Source organism: Trachypithecus francoisi, unplaced genomic scaffold (assembly GCF_009764315.1).
Source record: "Trachypithecus francoisi isolate TF-2019V2 unplaced genomic scaffold, Tfra_2.0 Lachesis_group15, whole genome shotgun sequence".
In the NCBI taxonomy this organism is placed as follows: domain Eukaryota; kingdom Metazoa; phylum Chordata; class Mammalia; order Primates; family Cercopithecidae; genus Trachypithecus; species Trachypithecus francoisi.
Window position 1 is genome coordinate 113,881,138 of NW_022681460.1, and position 22,656 is coordinate 113,903,793.

Below are 22,656 nucleotides of genomic sequence, written 5' to 3' on the forward strand. Positions count from 1 at the left end.
CACCTCCAGGATGTTGCAGCGCTCGGACCCGCACTCAACGTCCTCACAGGGCCGGAACATGCCCAGGGTCACGCAGTTGAGCATGATCACCAGCATGCTCACATGCTCGAACCACGTGTCGCCGCGGGTTAAGGAGCACGCCGGCGCAGCCCGGGACCCGCCCCCACAGGGCCCTCCAAGTGTCCACCCGGTCACCCGGTGTCCCGCCATGGGTGTGCGCGCGTAGGGGCGTCCAGGATGGGGACCTGCAGGGCCCACGGACAGTCCTGAAAGCAGCCACCAGGTGGCGCTGGGAGCCTGCGCCTGGCCGGGCTCTGCGCCTGGAGGTCGCCGTCCCAGGCCCGGCCCCCAAGCCCCCGGCGTTGGCTCTCATCAGGAAAGTCGGGTGCAGGAGCCCTCGGTGGGCTGGCCGCGTCAGGAGTGAGGCCCCAGTGAGGACCACTCAGACTCCCAGAGCCTAGCTGCCCACGTGGGGCCCAGGCTGCCTAGGGCTCCCTCGCTGGGGGGCTGCAGGCAGGGCACCCTGCGCAACTGGGAGGGCCCCAAGGTATGTCCGGGTACTGTGACCCACCGGGACAGGACTCCCCGTCCCACCCTCCTGGCCTGGGTGGCAGCACACTTGGGACAGGCTTTCCGGGCCCTCCGTCCCAGGGCTGCAGGGCCCCACTCTGACCAGGGAACCTGAGGAAGGAGGGAGGGGCAATCCGGTGGATGACTGTAGACCCGGAGGGACCTTCCTTAAGGTAGACAGAAGTCGGCATTTGGAAAACGCCAACTTGTCAGCGAACAGCCTCGGGAAGTCCCCCAGCTCTGCCAGCCCCTGCCGTCCCCAACACGTGGGAACTGAGGAGGGGATGGAGCTGGGCATCCACTCACAGCTGGTTCGGGGGCAGCCTGGTGGCCATCCCCACCCTTGGCTCTGGACTTGGGCCTATGCCTAACTCTCACTGTCCGCCCTTCCTGGCACCCACTTCGCGCAGACCACAGGCCTCAGTGCCCGGGGCTCCCCCTCACCCCTGACAGACTTGCTTGGGACCCGGATGATGGTAGCAGCAGCGCCCCCTGCCCAACACGGGCCATGCTCACTACAGCAGAGGTCCCGGGTGCTGCGTGCAGCACTGAGGTCAGGGTCTGAGTGCCCGAAACTCTCAGGGATGGCAGCAAGGGCAGCTGCCACAGTAGGAGGGGAAGAGGCTCGGTGACGAGGACCTTCCCTGCCTTCGCCTGTCAGTCCAGCCTGGAGCCCCTCCCTCAGGGACCCCAGCAGCCCATCCCGGAACCCTCCCTCCCACAAAGCCAGGGCCCCAGCCTCCTGGCAGGTCAGCATTTGATGCCAGTGCCACGGCTACCAGGCCACCAATGTAATTACGCATTCCCGCCAAGAGGACAGTAATTACACTTAATGGGTTCAGCAGTAACAGACCCTCTGCTGTAACACGGCTGCAAGAAGCCGAAATCAGCCTCCCGCCAAGGCAGCTGGCATGCTGGCACGCCACGCCGTTGTCCCGTAGGTGGGCGAGGCCACAGCACGCACTGCCGCCTACTGGTGACGCACCCAGTGCAAGCCCAGCGGCCAGTATGTGACCACGTTCACAGCAAGCCTCGGAACACGGTCCTTGCTGGACGAGGTGGGGGTAGGGTTTGCGTGACTTGCTCAAGGTGGGGGGGGGCAGGAGCCGAGGCCCCGCGGTGGAAGCCGTGCCAGGCCCCTTGGCCTCTCCCGGCCTCCTGACCCAATGCCAGTGCAAGGGAACGACGGTGGATGGCGGCTCTGCCCCCCGCCTCGGGCACCTTTGTCCCCTAACTGCTGCAAATAGCACCTTTCTGCGGGGGTGGCTGGGGACTGTCTTTGTGCATCTCCAAGGGCCGTCATTTCCCAGGGGGAGGGGTTTTCTTGAGTCAACGGAACAGGCTGGCGGGGGGGAGCTCAAAGGCACCCAGCCAGGACAGGGCACAGCAGAGGCAGGTGTGGGGAATGGTGCTCCCTGACCTGAGCCCCCACTGCACTCCACCCCAGCCTGGCTGAGCCATGGGTCTTGTAGGTGGCACTGCCTCTCCCTGGGCACAGGGCATCCCAGGCCTCAGTTTACCTGTCTACCCAATGGGGGTGGTGAGACTGTCCCATGGGTGTCTGAGGCCGCCTCTCTGTCCCCTCTCTCCATACTCTCCTTCAAGTTGGGCCCCCAACCAGCACACACACATTCCACTACGAAAGCAGGCAGTTTCCAGCCACCCCTGGACTCCAGGACTCAGGGCCCAGACCCGCCTCCAGATGTCTCCAGCCGTTGCCCGATTTCTCCCAGACCTGCTCTGAAATCACCCTGGAGATCCCCCAGAAATGTCCAAGCTGAAGTGGGGGGTGCCCTAAGCTAGGGAGCTACCTGAACACAAGGCCCTTCACACCCTCCCTGCACCCTGGCTGGCCCCCAGCCACTTGCCTGACCCTGGCAGTTCCTGCCACCCCAGTCAGCTCGGGACTTAGAGCTAAAGGTACGGCATGGCCTCCCCAGCACTGAGGGGAATGCTGACTTCTGGACCCAGCCCAGACCCTGCGGCGGAGAGCCCAATGGGGACAGAAGAGAAGGGGCCGGCACCTCTGAGCAGCCATCTCTAGGCCTGTCCAGCCGGCAGAGTACAGTGGATGGTGTCGGAGCCCAGGGCCAGTCAGTGCCAGTCACCATGAGAGCCGCCCCCATGGCACAGAGGGGCTGGCAGGGGTGGGTGGGACCCAGTGCTTAGTCACTACTCAAAGACAACCGGCTAGGGGTCCCCAAGCCAGGGTCCTACCTAGACAACTTTGCCTCTTCTACTATGTCACTGAGACCCACCCCAAGCCTCTGTGACTGGCTGTGAAGGAAGCCAAAAGGGGGCCTGGGTCCCCCTCCCCGACCTCTCAGACCATCTGGTTTAGTGGGGGATGGGGCACTGTCTTTTCGAAGCAGGGGTGTGGCTCCAGTGAGCCCCTCCCATCCAGGCGCATGCGCCCCCAAAATCACACACACAGCTGAAGGCCTTAGAGGGGCAAGACTGGGCCTGCAGGCACCCCAACTGCAGATGGCCTCCTGAGCTATGCCTGGCGACAATGGCAACCCCAAATCTCCTGGACCCATGGTGCTGCACAGGTGCTGGCTCACTGAGACCCCGAGTGTGCCTGAGGCCACACAGCCAGGCCAGCCTCCCAGCTCGCAGCTCTTGGGTCTACAGGTCCCTACCCAGCGTAGATCCCCTGCCTCCCCTTCCCCCAGCACCCACCCCGAAATTAGCCCCACAATCCCAGAGACCTGCTCCAATGGCAAGGACCCCACCCCTGTGCCTGTGGTGCAGATTTGGGGGGAACGGTGGTGTAGCAGGGTCCAGGGGGGCCCCAAGGAGGCCTCTCACAACAGAAGAGGTGACAGGCAGGCATGTTGGGCACCTCCCAACCGGGTCATACCCCAGCCACCAGCCCTCCCTGCCCTGGAGAGGGACTGCCCGATGTACCAGGTCCCAGTGCCCCCTGGGGCTTTGCCTAGAGAGGGGAGCAGCCAGTCCATGTCCCACGTCCCGCATAGGCCAGCAGGGGCTCGGGCAGCTCGGGCTGAGCAGACTGGCCCTCATGTGTCACGCCATCCTGGCCACACTTCTATGGCCAGCTGAGGACAGGCAGTATCTGCCGGCTGCATTGCACGGAGCCCGGTGACTTCTAGAGCCTTAATTACACAGATGGATTTTCTGGGTTTTAATTAAAAATTCTTTTAGGTTTCAAATCAACTTCTACAAATTAGAATCAATTTCCACTGCGGGTGGGAGGAAGGCAGGCCAACGTGGCCGGGAGCAGCCCTGGGACGGGGCCTGGTGGCTGCAGGGCGACAGAACGGTCAGGGAGCCCAGCCAGGGAAGGGCCGGGTGGCCAAGGGCAGCGGCGCAGTGAGATGGTCTCAGCTACAGGGTCTCCCTCAGGCAGGGAGCAGACCCTGAGGCCCGGCCAGCGGCAACGCACCCATCAACCCTTGCTCCTTCATCTCCCTGGGCCAAGCCCCAGGACCTCAGTGACTCCTCTTTTCTGACAGACCAAGGTTGGGGGGGGGGGACCACAGGGGCCTTCTCCAGCCCCTGGAGTCTGGCCTGGGTGACATGTTCCCCAGGCGGCCCCCGCTGGGCTGGGCTCACTTGCCCCACAATGCAGGCCAGAGGCTCATAAAGGAGCAACCTGCCCCTTCCGGCCCAGAGAGAGGCTTGGACAGGGGAACAGGGCTGAAGACCCCCTCGGCGGTGGGGTCCTGATGAAAGACCCCTCAAGCACAGTACCCATCCTGTCCCTCAGTCCCACACTCTAAAATCAGTGCTCTCGGCTGGGCGCGGTGGCTCAAGCCTGTAATCCCAGCACTTTGGGAGGCCGAGACGGGCGGATCATAAGGTCAGGAGATTGAGACCATCCTGGCTAACATGGTGAAACCCCGTCTCTACTAAAAAATACAAAAAACTAGTCGGGCGAGGTGGCGGGTGCCTGTAGTCCCAGCTACTCGGGAGGCTGAGGCAGGAGAATGGCGTGAATCCGGGAGGCGGAGCTTGCAGTGAGCTGAGATCCGGCCACTGCACTCCAGCCCGGGCGACAGAGCGAGACTCCGTCTCAAAAAAAAATAAATAAATAAACAAAAAATAAAATCAGTGCTCTCAGGCTGGGCGCGGTGGTTCACACCCATAATTCCAGCACTTTGGGAGGCTGAGGCAGGAGGATCACTTGAACTCAGGTGTCCCGAGACCAGCCTGGACAATGTAGTGAGACCTCTCCGCTACAAAAATATTTAACAAAAAAATTAGCTGGGTGTGGTGTCAGCTACTCGGGAGGCTGAGGTGGAAGGATTGCCTGACCCCAGGAAGTGGAAGCTGCAGTGAGCCATGATCACACCAGGGTACTGCAGGCTGGGTGACAGAGCAAGACCCCATGTCAAAAAAAAAAAAAAAAGGATACTTTTCAGGGCACCTGCCAGGTCCAGCAGACCCTGGCCACCTCCCCTTCCTCAGGTCTCCAGGCCTGTGCACTTCTGAGGGGCTGGACAGGTGCAAAACCCCTTCCTACTCCTGCAGCCCTGCCTGGGGCCAGGCCTCCCCAGCTGGCACCCACGAAGAAAACCAGTCCTGCCCAGGATGCTTCAGGGACACCAGCTCCTCTATCTCTGGCAGAAGAACTGCTTTTTCTCACCCCCGCAGGCTTCCTGTTGCAGACCACTGCTTCCCTCAGGACCCTGGAACAAAGATGGCCCCTCAGCCTCCTTTCTGTGGTGCTAAGTGCTCCCCTTCCCACATGGGCACCGCCTGTGGCCATGGCGGCCCACACCAAGGTCCACAGGAGCCCCCTCAGCTCTCAGGACCTGGGGGGCCCTCCGAGGGGCCCAGCTCCAGCACACCCCAAATGCCAGCCCCTGGCAGGTCAGGAGGCATGGACGCAGGGCGGGCAGTGCTGTGGCGGCTGCTGTCCGTGGTGCTGAAGCGGCCGCCTCGCCTGGGCCTGTCCTGGGTGTACCCGAGCTGGGAGGGCTGGGGTTAGGTTTGGGGGCCAGGAAGTGGCCTCCTGGCTGGAAACACACAGCTTCACTGGAGCTGCTCCACTGATCCCCGCTTTCTCATCCGGGGGGATTCGAGGAGGAAAAAGACTCCCAAACTGTTCTTCCCAGCTTGAAAATGCACAGCTCTGAAGGTGCCGTTTTCTCCTGGCCCCTGGGCGTGGGCGTGGGCAGCCCCAGAAGTACTGCCTGCTGTGTGGGGGGCAGCAAGGCCTGCATTCCCCGCTGCTGGGTGACGGGGAGTGTCTGGGAGTGGGGGGAACCCTGGCAGCTGCTATCTCTGCGCCGAAGATGCTGGAGACCTGGGATTCTTGGGGGCCAGGAGCCAGTCTCAGGGCCACTCAGCAAAGGTCGGGGCTGCCAGACCCCCAAACAGTGCCAGCTGAGCCCTGAGGTGCCGTGGGACCCCTCTCCCCAGAGCCAGCAGTCTCCAAGGTCCCGGGTCAGGACAGGGGGTCCTCAGAAGCCCACGTGCTGTGGGACCAGCACAGCTCAAGGGGTGGTCCTGGACCACCCCAACCCGAAACATCAGCTAACATCAGCTCCCAGGCTTGCCCAGACCTGCTGGCTCAGGTATCCTGGGGCTAGGGCCTCCCTGCCCCTGCCCCGTGACTAGTCCTCAGGCCAGGGCCGTGGGGCAAGAGCCTGACCCCAATTCTACCTCCACGTGCACCTCCCCTTTTCCAAGCCTCAGCGTCCCCATCTGTACAAACGGACTATTTCATCTTTCTGGCACTGACAGGTTTCATGCAGACCCTCCTGCAAAACAAGACCCTCCTACAAAACAAGACCCTCCATCAACCCTCCTGACACAGCTCGGCCTGGCTCCTGCTGGCTCTGGAGGACACGTTTTCACCACACCAAGGCCTCCACGTTTGCCAGAGCAAAGTCAGGACAGACGTTTCTACAGAGGGATGGAGGCGGGGCTGTGTGCCCCTCCTCAAGAGACGGTTAAGGCGTCAAAGCCATGGGCCAGCCTCAGCTCCTCAGACCACAGGGGAGTGCCAGCCCAGCGAAGGGATGGACGTCTCCAGCTGCAACTGCTGCCTGGTCCCTCCTCTATGGTCAGAGTGGCCCCCAAGCAAGGCTGTGGCTTCCAGGAATCCCAGTGGGGCTCCCTGCTGGGCTGCATCCTGACATCAGTGCGGGTGCCGCAGGGCTCTGCAGCTGGGAGGATCGGGAGGCTGAGCCGCTCCTCCCCGCATGCTGTCCCCGAGAGCAATCTGCTCAGCCAGCTGAGCCCCATTAGGCCAAATCCACAACAGCTGGGCACCAGCGGCCCGAGCCAGGGGCAGGGGCGTGGGCGGGGAAGGCACCCAGAGCAGGAAGCGGAAGCCCACAGTGAGATGGGCCACAGCCCCCCACTCAGGACCCTACGCCCCGCAGGGCACAGATTGCAGCTGGGGTCACAGGCAGCCAGGACTCTCAGCCACATGCTCCCCTCTCTGCACCCATCCCTGGCTGGGCAAACCCTCCCTGCCCTGGGCAGAGGATGCCAAGGCTGAGGCCACTCCCTCCCTGCCCGCTCTGCACCCATCCCTGGCTGGGCAAACCCTCCCTGCCCTGGGCAGAAGATGCCAAGGCTGAGGCTGCTCCCTCCCTGCCTGCTCTGCCCACGGCCCCACGCCGCTCTGGCCGCCTCCTCCCCTCCCGGCCCTCATTCTCAGGAGCGCTCGACCTTACTTTTCCAATTTGCTTAAGGAGAAGCCCTATGTCTTATTCATGGGGGAAGCCCATTCTCGCAAGAGCCATCAGCCCGCAGTGCGGAGGGGACTCCGTCCCCTTTGCTGCAGGGGAAGCAACATCAAGAGACCCAGGAGGGGCTGGGCCAGCCGCAGACCCTGGGAGTCAGTGGGTGGCACAGGAGATCCCCGGGAACCGGCCGCCTGGTCAGAGGGAAACGACGCATTTCCCACCTTCACAGAGCCTCGACCCTCTGGCCCTGTGTCTGTGTCCACCCCCACTCAGAACCGCGGCAGCTCCAAAGGGCCCTTGAGGCCACGGGGGTGGAACCGACCGCCCTGAAGTCTGCCGGCCACAGTGGTGGTCATGGCCCTGAGAGCCAGGGCGCACTGCTTGTATCGACAAGAGCTGGAAGAGCAGAATGTCTCCACTGACATGGCACATTCACCCAGCCAAGAAGCGTTACGTGGCCACGCGAAAGGTGGCAGTGGTGCCGTGGGCATCAGGACCGAGCCAGGTCCAAGGTACACAGTGCAGGAGGAGCGAGTCATGGAGGGCACGTGACCCCATTCACGACAGAAGCCGCAGTGCAGGCCACCTCGAGGAGCGTGTGTGCGCACGTGTGTTCAGAGATACAGAGAAGTTCCCAGAGAATCTCTAGAGGATGAGAACACCACGGGGAGGGACAAGATGAGGGCACTCAGGACACGGGCAGAGTCCACAGTGACCCTTTGACATTCACTCCCCCGCCACGGCATCGTCCGGCTTTCTGCACGGCGAATCCAGGCCCTGCGTGTGCAATGACAAAAACGAAATGTCCGGGAGTCCCGGCCTGTGCAGTCACAGCAGGGTGGGCCCCGGCCTTCCGGGATCCCTGGGCCCAGCTTCTGAACAGCCCTGCTGGGACACCCCGAGGGAGCCACGCATTTTTATTCAAAACACCATGAAGGAGACCCCATTGAGAAGCCCGGGGAGGACCAGTGTGGTACACCCCGGCCCCCCCACACCCCACCTCCCACCCCTACGCATGCCGACCGGCTACTCACCTGCCGTGGACCCCCGTGCCCCCCTAGCCTTTTTTTTTTTTTTTTTTGAGACGGAGTCTTGCTCTGTCGCCCAGGCTGGAGTGCTGTGGCCGGATCTCAGCTCACTGCAAGCTCCGCCTCCCGGGTTCACGCCATTCTCCTGCCTCAGCCTCCCGAGTAGCTGGGACTACAGGCACCCGCCACCTCGCCCAGCTAGTTTTTTGTATTTTTTAGTAGAGACGGGGTTTCACCGTGTGAGCCAGGATGGTCTCGATCTCCTGACCTCGTGATCCGCCCGTCTCGGCCTCCCAAAGTGCTGGGATTACAGGCGTGAGCCACCGTGCCCAGCACCACTAGGCTTTCTGAGCATCTCCAGGGTTCCCCAGAATGGCAGACTTAGGGGAGGCCTCTGCAGATGGCTGGGTCCATGTGGGAGTCTGGTTGCTGCTGGCAGGACCCACAGACAGCATCCAGGAGTCCAGCTCCCACCCAGGGCATGTCTAAGCCTGCTCTGGATAACCGGTGGGTGTGGCCATGAAGGCCAATCCTGCCTACTCCAGGGACAAGGGAACGGGCACTCACGACAGACGGGCCCACACGTGTCTGCGGCAGCACCGACCCCAACAGCCCGTCATGGAAACAGCCCTGTGTCCAACAGACCCATGAATGGACGGAACGCAGTCTGGCCACAGGGTAGAATATTACCCAACCATGAAAAAGAAGGAAGCTCAACACGCCACGACGTGGGTGAACCCGGGGACGTGATGCCAGGAGGAGCTGGGCACAGAAGGACCACATGTCACACGGAAAGTCCCGCACAGGCAAACCCAGAGACAAAGCAAGGTAGAGACAGCTGAGACTGGGCAGTGAGGGCTGATGGGGACGCAGTTTCCCTCTGCGGCGAGGGAAACATTCCGGAACTAGGCAGAGGTGATGGTTCAACAACACGAAGGTCGCTGACCTGTGCACTTTAAAATGTTAATTCCTTAAAATCAGTTGATCGTCAAATAAATAAATAAATGGCTAACCCCGTGGAATGAAACGGCCAATCCCGTGGTACGTGAACCTCACTTCAGACATCACCACAGCCTGCGTTTCCAGTTTTCCCTCTAAATGGCAGCTTCGCTGGAGCCCTGTGCCTGTCTGCAGTCGCCACTCAAAGCGCCCTTTGGACCGGGAATTGAGACCCAGCACCTGGGAAGGCACGGGGTGGTGGGGGGCGTCTCCTCCTCCTGCCACGTGGCCTCCACTCTTGCTGGGCAGAAGGCCCCCACGTGCCCTGGGCCCACCCGGCCACGTGACTCCTAGTGCCCTCCAGCACCTTGAGACCTGCCTTCCACCAGGGGGTCCGGATGCCCACGAGAGGGCAAGGGCGCTCAGAGACGCATGTGGCATCTGTGCCTCCTCCCAGGCTCACAGAGGATGAGGCTGAGGGCCGGGAGACGAGCAGCCCACGGCAGCAGGTGAGGAGCCCTCCCCATGCATGTCCCTCGAAGGCAGGACAGCTGCTGTGCGCAGGTGCCCAGGCCAAGCCGCCTGGAGTCCTCTGGGGCTGGTGGCCCCCATTCACGGGAACCTCGGTCCCACACTTGCCGGCCTCCACAGTTCAGCCTCTGGCTCGGGCAGTAAGGCCCAAAGCCGTCAAGGACTCAGTGGGCCGGAGCCTTGGCCAGGGTCTGCTCCCTGATCTCAGGGCTCAGTGAGGGGCCCTGTGCATGCGGCAGGCTGGGCCTGACCATTCCTGAAGCGCCGGAAGCCTCCGTGGGCAGGAGTGACGCCCTGGAGTCCCGCGCGGCCCCGCCTGCACTCTGCAGAGTGGGCTGGTGTCCCAGCTCCCCTACCAGCTCCACCCAGGCCTGAGGGGCCAGGCACAGCCCAGCTGGCCTTGACTCTTCTGGTCCCTGGCGACCGATGAAACACTGGGCAGCCGCGGCCGCCCAGGCAGACACCCCTTGCCCAGGCGGCACGGACACGGCTCCAGAGTACCTGCGGTTAATTAACCGATCCAGCAGGGAATTAATTAATTCAGTCTCCCTCTGCAGGGAGGACATTCTGGAGCCAAATGTTTGCAGACTTTGGTGTCTCCCGGCAGGTGGGATGGGACAGGACCCACTGGGGGAGCAACACGCCAAGTCACACGCACACCCGTGTACACGCATGTACTCTCACACGCTCCCCCCAGGGTCGCCCCCCAGCCTCACAGGGGAGACGACAGAAAATACATGAAACCTGCAGGACAGGACAGTGCCCAGGGAGCTCCAGAGTCTGCCCTGAGCGCAGCGCCTCCCCCGGACCCACGACCCCAACGCCACAGCAGGCAAGTGTCCTGTTCTCCAGCGGAGCCTGTTAGGGGGAGGGGATTGGGTGGGAAGAGGGAGGGCAAGGCAGCCACACGATCCAGGATCAGGGATGCCAGGGATGCGCTGATTGAAGGAGGTTTCTCTTCCTTCCCTGGAGGCCGTTGCCATGGAGACAAGGGAGGAGGAAACCCGGTCAGGGCTGGGGGGAGGGGCCGGGCGGGATCCCCAGTTCCACGCTGAGGGCGGCCCCCACGCCTGTCTCCTTCCTCAGGAGAAGCCACTGCAGGGTTTTAACTCGGGTGGGGTCCTGAGGACCCCTCTGTGCTGGGGAAAAGTGGGGGGACGCAGTGCCATCAGACCCAACAGAACCTGTCAGGGGTCCTGGGGAGGCCGGCTCCCGAGGGCAGCCCCAGGATTCCCACAGCTGCACGGGGCTGGAGGGTACCGGGTTCCCGGGCTCCAGGCCTGACACAGAACTTCCCAGAAACGGCCACCCAGGCCCCCACCGTGTCCCACCCCAATCCCTGCTGCTGGGGGAGTCAGGGTGGGTGTCATGGAGGGTGGGGGACGGGGGTGGTGGGTGTCACAGTAGGTGGGAGCGGGAGTGGTGCTGGGGCCCAGGCCTCCTTCACAGGCACCGGTACCAGCCCTGGAGACTGAACTGTCCAGAGATGGGACAGTTGCCCTCCTGCGAACCTGCAGTGCCCAGGGACCCCGTGGCCGACTCCCGCCCCGGGAGCTCTCAGGCTGGGGCCAGGACTCAGGACTCAGCTCCACAGAGATCACCTGCACCCCACCACAGGCAGGGAACGGAGGATCTGGGCAACGTCAAGAGGGGGCTGAGGTGGGGGTCCCTGCCACACTGACCAACCGTCTCATCAGGGGGCTGCGAGTTCTCCTGGCCTCTGTCCTGGTCCTCACCCCTAGCCTCTCCCAGTCGCCCCCCAGTCTGCTCTGAGTCTCAAAGTGCGGCCTACCCTGAGCTTTTACCCCAGCGAGGCCCCCGATGTGGGAGCCCCTCTCCCCAGTGGCCTGGCCAGGGGAACGCGGCCGGAGCCAGCCGCCTGGACTTGCGTGACTCACACGGGCGGTGGGGGGGTGGGGAGCCCGGGCAGCAGCCAAACATGGAGTGTTTGTCTCCAGCCGGCGCCGCGAGTCACAGGAGGGCACGGGGGCTGGGCTGCCCGTGGGAGAGCACCACCCCCAGCGCAGGGGTGCGGGGAGCCCACGCCCACCACAGGCTACCACCTGGGGGACTGAAGTCACCGCTCCATGAGTGGATGGCTCACTCTCGGCTGCCGGAACATTCCGTCTCAACAGAGCTCCTCCTTGCACAGTGGCCTTGGGAGACTCGGGCCCCACAAGGAGCGGCCCTGGCCTCCGCCTCTATGTCTGTGGGGCTGCACCCCGGTGGGGTGAGGCCCGCCTCCCCCACCCCACAGAGCCTCCCACCCGCCACCCACCAGAGGAGCTGAAATGATCACGTCTGAGCTGTCTTAGGCGCGGACCCCGCCCCTGCCACGGCCCGGGGAATCACCAGGCTCACCTGGGCGGCCACTTCTCACCCTGGGGAGCGTTGCACCCATCGGTGTGGGGGGACAGGGAGGGCGGGAAGCACACAGCAGCCAGGGACAGGCGGCAGAGTGGGCCTGTGTGCATGCGTGTGCGAGGAAGGCATGTGTGCGAGAGGTGCGTGAGGGGCATGTGTGGGGGCGTGCGTGTGCGAGGAGTGCATGCGTGTGAGGGCAGTGTGGGGACCTGAGGCACGTGTCCGGGTGTGGGTGTGTGATGTGTGTGTAGCTGCCTGTGTGCATGGGCCGGGCTCACCCCACACACGAGTGGAGAACACACGCACAGCCCTCTTCAGGCCTGAGACAAGGGCGGGTCCCCCACCTCCAGGGATGAAAGGAGAGGCTGGTTCGCAGCACATGCGGACAGTTCTCTCTAACTGCGTGCAATTTAAAAAGCCATGATAATTAGGAAGAGACCTAATGTATCTATTCATCTCTAACAGAGCTTGATTTGGGAACTTTTCAAGGCATAATTGAGTGGAAAAGTGCCTGATCCCAGCCCTCATCTGGGTGCCTGTGGGAAGCCTGGCTGAGCAGGCCGAGAAACCTGAGGCCCTGCCAGCCACATGGTGGCAGCGTGTAGCAATGCTGGCAAGCACCTTGGGTGCACGACCATCAAGGATGTTCTGCCTGAAAGTGGAGCAGACCCCAAGACTCCTGGCCGACACAGGCATCAAAGTGCTGGCTCAGCTCCCACCATTGCCGGGGACTCGGCAGCTGCCCCAGGTCAGGGCCACCTGGTCAGGCAGGCTTTGTCCTGGGAGCGGGAGGTGCAGGGTCCGGCTGTGCCGGGTGAGATCTCCTCTCCTCTGGCCTCGTCCCTGCCCATCCTGGTCCCCATAAGAGGGTGCTGCATGCCCCCAAGCTTGGAAGGAAAAGGCGTGGGCAGCAGAAACCCAGCCAGGAGGGGACCCTGGGGAAGACGACCGCCCGCCCCTGGGACGGGCCCGTGGGGCCTGCTCCGGGCTGGAATTCTCCAGGCCAGAAATAACTGCCTGAGTGCCACTGCACAGCTGCCGTGGCCCAAATTAGAGAACACCCCAGGGGACCAGGCGCTCCCTCCATGGGAACGTGGCCTGGAGCTCCAGCCTTGAGTCTGGCCGGGAAGCTGGCGGAAGCAGTCCCGCCAAGACTCCTTCCTGCGGGAAGACGGGGTGAGTCCCTGCCAAAGCAGCCCGAAAAGTCTGTCCTCAGCACACTGGCGGCCAGGTCGGGTGCTGGCCCGGGGAGTCCAGGGCAGGGGTGGCCGTGGACCAGGGCTGACCTCACTCTGGTCTTCTTCCCCTAAGCGACCTCCGGTGGGAGCCACAGGCTCCCATTCCGCAGCATCCCGGCCCCCGCTGCGCACCGAGCTCTCCCCACAGTCTGCATCTCATCTCTGCCTGCCCCACCCGCCCTACCCAGGCTCCTCCCTACCTGCGTCCTACTCCACGCGGTGGCCAAGGGGACCCCTGCCCCAGGAAAGCCAAGGCCAGCCAGGCCACTCCCCAGTGCTACGGAGAGCAGGCCCTCCCTGGCTCCCCCACGCCCTGGCTGTGACTGCGGGCCCTGCTCAGGACCCAGAGACTGTGACTGTGCCTCAGAGGGGGTATGGGGACGCCGGGGATGCCAGGACACGGGCCCACCCTCTACGCCCCAGGGCACCTCCAGTCTCACCACTGGGGATCTCCCTTAAGACCTCGGGCCTCCACAGACCTGGGGTTCAGACACCAGGGGTACCCCCTCCTCACCCAGCCTGCCCCTGCTCTGCCCCCAGTTATGGGACCCTCCTCCCCAGCCCACGGCGGCCCGAGTCCCTCTCGCCTCTACATGCTCTGTGAGTGACGCCGTGGTCTCAATCTGTGTGAAAACCCAGCTCAGGCCTGCAACATCCAGTGTTTTGCAACGCGGACACACACCACACGCCTGTGTACACGCAGGAACCGGCTCGCCCAGTATGCAGGGACGGGGACCCACCCAGGGCATCCAATGGGCTGGCCGTCCATCCACATGACGCCCCTCAGCCCTGTCCCAGCAGAGCCCGGTCCCCTCAGTATCACCTGGCAACCAGATATATATTAAAAAAGAAAAATGGGCTGGGCACAGTGGCTCATGCCTGTTATTCCAGCACTTTGGGAGGCCGAGGCAGGTGGATCACGAGGTCAGGAGTTCAAGACCAGACTAGCCAAGATGGTGAAACCCCATCTCTACTAAAAATACAAAAAAATTAGCTGGGCGTGGTAGTATGTGCCTGTAATCCCAGCTACGCAGGAGGCTGAGGCAGGAGAATCGCTTGAACCCAGGAGGCGGAGGTTGCAGTGAGCCGAGATCACACCACTGCACTCCAACCTGGGCGACAGAGTGAGACTCCATCTCAAAAAAAAAAAAAAAGAGGCCAGGCGCGGTGGCTCACGCCTGTCATCCCAGCACTTTGGGAAGCCGAGGTGGGTGGATCACAAGGTCAGGAGTTCAAGACTAGCCTGGCCAACATGATAAAATTCCGTCTGTACTAACAATACAAAAATTAGCTGGGAATGGTGGCAGGCGCCTGTAATCCCATCTATTCAGGATGCTGAGGCAGGAGAATCGCTTGAACCCAGGAGGCGGAGGTTGCAGCGAGCCGAGATCACACCAGCAGCAACAACAACAACAAAACAACACACACACGCAAATGCATACATAAATAAATAAATGAGGAGAACGGAGCAGCCACTCAGCAGCAGCTCGGTCTGCCCTCCCACCTCCCTCACCTCACAGGGGGAGTCCCCAAGCCCCGATGCCTGGTCAGCCAGGGCTTCCGTCCACCACAGCCTGGTGACTGAGGTCAGGGACCCCCAGCTCACCCTGCCCAGGAGCCCGAGGCCAACCCCACCGACAGGGCCACCACACACCCCTTCCACCAGTGCCGGGAGGCGCGTGAGATGAAAACACAGCTCTCGCTCCTGGGGAGGCGGCGGCCAGGCCCAGCCAGGGGTGACGCTGCTGTGGCTTCGCTTCCCAGGCAGGTGTGAGGAACAGCACGCGGGGAGGGCCGAGCCCCACACCCGCCACAGCCTGCTGTCCACGGGTCACCCATTCACCACCCAACAGGGTCTCTGACACCTGACAGAGGTCACAGAGCCTCAGTTTATCCCCCGGGGAAAATAGAGGGGCTAGGAGGGCCATGGGGGCTGCCCTGCTGGGGAGATGCCACCGTCTGGTCCTCCCCCTGCCCTGACAGCCACCCCTGCCTGCCACGGCTACTCTGCCACGTCTCTTCACCCCCAATGCCGACTTCTGGAGCTCGGTGGAGACAGGGGCAGGGGCATCCGGGCCCAACCTGTGCAGGAGCTCCTGGCCGGGGGTGAGTCAGGTCCGGCCGGCGGCAGGGAGGGACCCGAGAGACAGTATGGCCCCTCTGCAGGGGGACACCGGTCTGCTGGACGGCAGTGGCTGAAGCAACAGACGCTCACTCTCCCACAGCCTGAAGGCTGGAGTCTGAGACCATAGGCAGGACCAGCTCCTCCTGCGGCTGCTGTCCTTGGCCTGTAGACGCCGCTGTCACCCCTCTGCATCTGCGTCCCCCTGTGGCCTCACCTAATCCTAACCCCCTTCCAAACGGCCTTTATCTCCAAATACAGTCACATTTTAAGGCACTCGGGGGGTGGGTTCGGACTCTGAGATATGAATATGGGGCACCAGAAGGAGCCTGTAGCTGAGACGACCAGGGAGGCCATGGGGGAGGGTCCAGAAAGAGTGGGCGTGGGAGGGACTATGGGGGGGTCCAAGGATCCAGGGCAGGAGAGCCTGGTTGGGGGGGGTCCCAGGCAGAGCAGGGAAGGACCATGAGGGGCCCCACGGAGAGGGGGCGGGAGAGTCCATGGGGGAGGGTTTTGGGGGGGAGGGACCATGGGGTCCCCAGGGAGAGGGGGTGGGGGAGGCCCCAGGGAGAGGTGGGGGGAGGCCTCAGGGAAAGGGGGTGGGGGAGATCACAGTGGGGCCAGGGAGAAAGGGCAGTGCCCGCAGCCTGGGCACGTGCTAGGGACGGAGAGTTTGTGTCCCCACTGAGTTCAGACGCTGAGACCCAATAGGGCCTTTGGGAGGTGACTGGGATGAGGTGAGGTCAGGAGCGGGGGAGCCCTCAGGAATGGGGTTAATGCCCTTATAACAAGGACCTTGAGAGACCCCTCCACCTCCCACCATGTGAGGACACAGGCAGAAGCAGGAGTCTGCACCCAGAAGCGGCCCCCACGGAGCCCGATCCTCCCAGCCCTGCCCCGAGACGTCCACCATGTCCTCAGAATTTTTGTCACAGCCCCAGCAGACTAAGACGCCCCTCCCAAGCCTGCCCTGGGGGGGTCCCTTTCCTTCCACCCCAACACCCCATTTCCCGCTTGGAGCTTGTTCCACTCTGCCCAAGTCAGAATTCGGCCCTCAAACCTATGACACATGTGTGACCATGAGCCGCTAGGTGTGCCAGCCTGGGGGACTCTGGGGTGACGGAAGGGTGGGTCTTGGTCAGACGCTGTCCCCACACCGTACCATGAGGAGGGCCCTCGGCCCTGAACTTCAGGCTGGGTCTCCAAAGGTGCTGGCGGCCGCAGTGTGTAAATGTCAGGGCTGGCGCTGAGGCCCGGGCAGCAGGGGACCCAGCCCTGGAGGGGATCGGCCCCAGGGGTGACCTGGGGGATGGCAGCGCCTGGTGGAGTCAAACTCCATCCAGCCTGTGTCACTTAGAATTCCAAGTGTCGGAGAGTCGGAGACGTCCTTCGTACACGTCAGTGGAATGACCAACAGGGTCGCCCGGGACAGACGGCTGGAGTGGCAGCCTTTGAAGTCACAGTGGCCTTTGGGGTCCAGTGTAGGGTTCAGAGGTGTGGCGGGCCTGAGGGAAGCTCCTGTGGGGAGGCAGTGAGGCCGCCCAGGCCTCCCCCAGCGCTTCCTCCCAGCCTGGGGGACTCTGCCTGTCCCCAAGCAGCCCCCACCGAAGCTGAACCCACGCCACCCCGTCCGTGGGACATGCTCACAGCAGCTACAGCAGACGAACACTCAGCCTCCAGAAGGCCACATCATCCTTAGGGTCCCCTCCCCGTCCCCTGGGGTGAGGAGACTTGGGGGAAGGGCCGTGGGGAGGCGGGTGTAACTGCACGACAGAGGCAGCTCCCCAGCGGGCAGCTCCGTTCCCCTCCCAGCACCACGATTTTCTTGGCAGATAAACTGAGCTTCAGGGTGCATCCCCTACTGGGCCACAGAGACTCTGTGCCCAGCCGGCCCCCGGACCCCCATCAGCCCACTGCTCACTGCTAGAGTGGCTGGTCCCGGGGCCTGTGCAGACTCAAACCCGGCACCCCTTGGCTGGGGGGTCACCTGAGACCCAGACTCCCTCTCAGGGTCCCCACAGCAGCCCAGGCCCGTCATCTGTGAGCACGGTGGGAAGTACTGGCCCCAGGCCTTCTCAGCCCGACCACAGGACACTGCCACGTCCACCCTGCAGAAACAGCCAGCAGCGGGGATCCATGCAGAGGCTCTGGAGCCGCCGAGAGCAGGAGCGGGCGACCCCACTCTGCGGCAACAGCCCTCCCAGACCCACGCCTGGCTGTCCGCACAGCTGGACCCAAGGGTGGGCAGGGAAGCTCTGAGACATTGCTGCTGTGCCTCGCCCCTGCCCCCCCGCGGGGGTGAGGCACCCGTCGGGCACTAATTAGAGCTCCGAGCTCAGAACTGACAGTCAGGGCGGCTCCGGCACAAACATCTCTAACCACACAGCATCTCTAACCACACAGCATTTGTGTCTAATGGGTTGGGATGAAATTCCCTAGGTCTAGAACCCAGCTGAGCCATTGTGCCAATTTTCAATGAGGTGGAAAGAGCAGAGCCTGCTAGACACAGCACGTCCCATGACTGGGCGATGGGAGTGGGAGGCACCTCCCTGAACAGGGCTGGGCTCCAAGGCTGGGTCCAGATGGAGGAACCGGGGTCAGACTCCAGGCCGTTGCAGAACCTGCACTGGGGGTCCGGGAAGGAGGAATGGCAGCCCAGGGTCTACCCAAGATGGGCAAGGGCCACTGGCACACGCCCCTCAACGCACCATCACAAGGCCAGCCCAACTCACCCGCAGCCTGCAACGCCCACCGCCCACCCACCTCCCTAGCCTGGGAACACTCCTACGCAGCCCTCAAAACCCACTCCGGGATCTTCCTCTAGGAAGGACACCTGGGCTACTCCTCCTCCCTAAGGCATTTGCGGAACAACTACTGTGTGTCAGGGACTGCTTCAGGTTCTCGGACATGAGAGTAAACAGATGGGGCCAGCTGTCAGGACTGGGCACAGCAATGGCGAAGGACAAGCTCGGGGCAGGCCGGACAGACGGACCTAGAGTGAGCGGTGCTCGGGAGCTGGAGGCTACAGGGTGGAGGGGAAGGGGTGCATCCGGCCCAGGCCAGGGCCCAGCAGGAGCAAGGACACAGCAGTGGGAAGTCCCGAGGGCCCCAGACCATGTCTCCTGTGAACCCCCTCAAAGCCCTGCCCCACAACCAGCCTGCATAATGCAAAACTACCAAAGGGACCTGCGGGAAGGTGAGCGGTCCTCCCGGGGCTCCCCAGAACCCAGCAGAGAACCCCACATGCAGGAAGCCTTCCCTTGGTGGCCACACCTACACACACAGTAAGGCCTCACACCACATGGAGACTGTGAACATTAACCTGCCAGCAGCACTGACCTGCGCGCACAGGGGGGCCTCACGTCATGTGGAGCTGTGGGCGTTCACCTGCGCACACAGCGGGGCCTGTCACGTGGGGCTGGGGGCGTTGACCTGCGCGCACAGCGGGGCCTGTCACATGGGGCTGGGGGCGTTGACCTGTGCCTAGAATAAGCCTCTTAATCCAGGGAGCTGCCACCTATCTGGCCTCACAGTCCCTGCAGCTCTGAGACCTATCGCCGAGCCATGGCCAGACCCGGCTGGTGGGGTGGAGGTGGGGGGTGGGGGTGAGGGTGGGGGTAGGGGCCTCCCGCTGGCTCCCTGCCTGCCCACCGCCAGCTGGCTGCAGACCTGAGACCTGGGTAGCCTCGAGGCCAGGGCTGCGCCAACTTGGCCATCCTGGCTCTCACCCGTGTCCGAATCGATCCACCGGCAACTCGATCCATTAAGTCAGATTGGAATTCTTGGAAGCCAGCAGAAAAGGAAGGCTCTGTGAACTGTCTGAGTCATTTTTTTTTAAACTAACAATGGGCGCCTCTCCTCTCCCAGCTGGGGGCTGGACACACGCTGTTCTGCTGTGTTCTGGAAGGTGCCTCTGCCCCTGCTGGGGGAGGGGCCCAGACAGCCCTGAACGTGGCAGGGGCTTCCCTTGGAGAGCCACGGCGACCCCACCCCTCCCTCCTTCCCTCCCTCCCTCCCCACAGCCACACCCCAGCTTCCACCCTGCAGAGTCCAGGCTGGGCCAGGTGGGCTGCGCTGCCCGCAGCTGTTGAAAGCCTCGTGCCAGCACCCCGAGATGGAGCCCCCCATCCTGGCAGCAATGGGCTAAATTCACGCTTGGCTGCTGTGAAATGGTGGTTACCTCCACGTCCTGGGCTCTGGGGTCTAGCCCCTACCAAGGGTAGGATCCAGGAGGAGCGAGAGAAAGGCACCTGGCCCGTGGCCGTGGGGTGGCCTTGAACCCAGGAGTCCCACAGAAGACTTCAGCCGGGTGCTATGAGAGGGAGGAGCAAATTGAGGACGCCAAGAGCTCTGCCCTGCCTCGGGGACGCTCTGCTTTAGTCCCCTCATCTGAGAGACCATGGCTCTGTGGTGGGTCTCAGGGCTGCAGGGACTGTGAGTCCAGCCAGGTGACGGCTCCCCGTATCAGGAGGCCTATTGTACATACAGGTCAACTTCCACAGGCCTGCGTGACGCGAGGCCCTACTGTGCACGCAGGTCAATGCCCACAGCCCCATGTGACGTGAGGCCCCACCATGTGCACAGGTCAACGCCCACAGTCTTTCAGAAGGAGTGGGGGAATTCTCGCGGGGTGAACCTGCTGGTTTAGACCAGTGGTTCTCAGTGTGGCAGCTGGGGAGCCCCACCCTCCTTCCCTCGCCCCTCCTACGGGTGTCCCCGGACACTTCCACCAGGCCGGGCAGCAGAGGGTCTTGCAAAACTGCAAAACACAGCCCCACTTCTCACTGAATTTTTACTGTTTTGAGAAATATAACCCTTTTCCATGAAAGAACATGTTATGTTAACACACAAAGGGCTTATTATTGTGGTTAAGTGACCTAATAAATAATTTTTTAAATTTTCTCATGTTAAAAACTAAAGCGGTAAACAGTGAGCAAGAGAAGCCGGTAGCGGAGGCTCTGGGCTTCGTCCGTCCACACCGGCGGGACGGGTCCCGAGGCTGGAGGCACAGCCGCTGTTCGGGAGGTTGGGGGGGAGCACACCTCGTCCCACACTCTAGACGGACGTCCTCCCACCCTGGGGCTCTGGCCACCTTTGTGCCTGCTGGGCCTCCCAGTGCCACCTGCTCAAATCCCTGCAAAGCTCCGCACCCCGTTCCTCCCTGCCTGGTCACCAGCACCCCGTCATCCGCGGCCCCCCTTCCAGCCTCGGCCTCTCAGGCACCTCCACCTTGCACCCGTCAGCCACTTAAACACGCTAGGACCTCCAACTTGCCCCACACCTCGACACCCTGATATCCACAAGGACACTTGGGATCCCCAGGTCCATGGCCACACGGAGGGCTCCTCACGCCACGCCCAGGACAGGTCTGCGGTCCTGGGACTCCAGCCCCGCATCACCCCTCCCTTCCAGACAGTACCCACCTGTAGGTCCCTGGTGTCTCTGGGGCTGGCTGCCAAGGACTGACAAGGCTTAGGGACAGTGACTGCGGGAGTCCCCACGGGGCGGTACCAGCCCTGATCACAGCCCCTGCCCCGCCTCGGCGAAGCAAAGCTGTTGAGTCCTCCCAGCCCACAGCGCTGGGCCTGGACCTGGACAGGAGCCCCGGGGGGGGCACACAGGCAGCAGTAGCCCACTTTGCCCGTGGGTGCCCCGGAGAGAAGAGTGCCCCAGCACAGCCCATGCACCTCCCTGCCCCACACCCATGCGGGCGGCTCTGCCCCTGTGGCTGCAGGAAGCCAGTTACGGGGAAACAGCTGCTTTAATAATAAATCGTTTAATTAGGGAAGCCGGGAGCTCCTGCTGGGATCCAGAGGTGTGGAGTGCCGACTACCCGCTGCTCCCATGCCTTGGGGTTCCCTCCTGAGTGGGTGATGTGCGTGACAACACACAGGTACATACGTGTCCTGCTGGGGACCCCACGGCTACCCCAGACGGAGGCGGGCCAGGCCCAGGGCAGGGTCGGGGAGCCCTGCTGCTACCATCTTAGAGGGAAGGATGCCCGGGGGCAGCCTAGGGACAGGGTAATGGGAGCTCAGACAGAGCCTAGAACATTGGGGACGGCACAGCCTTGCTCCCCGAGCATCCTTTCTACTCAACAGGGAAGACTGAGGTGACGCACTGTGGGGCGTGCCCCACCCCCAACTCCCTGCCAAGCTCCAGGGGCGCTGCCAGGCGGGAAGGGCGGACTCGCCCTGGGCCAGCCGGATCAAGGCACACAGCCACCCTCGCCCCGACACCCACCGTGTGCGGCCCACCCCCTGCAGCTCGGGGCCCTGCCCACTCCAGCATCTTCCCGGTGAAGTCCTGGCATCTGCAGCCTGGCTTCAGACTTCAGCGAAGGCTGGCAGAGACCCCAGGACCTTGAGCCGACCTGCTCTGACTCCACAGCGCCCGGGAGGGGGGCCCATGTGGGCCCCATGCCGCACCTGGACCCCAGCACCTGTCCTGGCGCCCGCCCGGCCTGTGAAGACGCCCACACCCATGGACACTGCTCCCCGCCTTGGGCTCTGCCCTGACCCTCTCGTCTGTGAGCGAGAAGGGCCCAGAACAGACGCCTCAGACCCAGTGGGCGCTCAGAGACGGAGCCGAGTTGGGGGTAGTGTCTGCCCAGCCTGGGAGAGTGGCGAGGTTGTGGACGGTGGAAGGCTGCCCAGAGCTCCAGGGACTCCAGCAGGGAGGGAGGGTGACGGTCGCTGTGGGCCGAGGGACAGCCCAGGAGGCGGGAGGGACGGAGCCGGCCCCCAGGCAGCCTTGGCAAACTGGAAATGAGGGAACCCCACAGCTCCGAGCAACAAAAGCCGCCTGAGGCTCCTCTGGTTTTCAGCGGCAGCCCACGGAGTTTACCGCCTGGAAAATAAAATCGGGTTACCCCGGCCCCATCTCCAGTCAAACTTTGCTTCCAGAAGCGTCACGTCACCCTCCTCCAGACTCCAGGCTCTGTGGACTCTGCGGTCGGGGCCTGAGGCCAAAAAGTGGGCTGTGGGCGGGGGCTGAGCACGGTGGCTCAAGCCTGTAATCCCAGCACTTTGGGAGGCCGAGGCAGGTGGATCACAAGGTCAGGAGATCAAGACCATCCTAACACAGTGAAACCCCGTCTCTACTAAAAAATACAAAAAAAAATTAGCTGGGCGAGGTGGCGGGTGCCTGTAGTCCCAGCTACTCGGGAGGCTGAGGCAGGAGAATGGTGGGAACCC

The 22,656-nt window shown here is 63.0% G+C and overlaps 1 protein-coding gene across 4 annotated transcripts in view; it reads right to left on the minus strand.

Moving 5' to 3' along the window:
- CACNA1H (calcium voltage-gated channel subunit alpha1 H) overlaps positions 1-22,656 on the minus strand; it is a 67,304-nt gene that overhangs the window by 26,393 nt on the left and 18,255 nt on the right. For all 4 annotated transcript variants that reach the window (XM_033236312.1, XM_033236311.1, XM_033236310.1 and 1 more), the window contains exon 3: positions 4-115. In XM_033236312.1, coding sequence (XP_033092203.1) covers positions 4-115 — 112 coding nt within the window. The remainder of the gene's footprint in view (positions 1-3; positions 116-22,656) is intronic.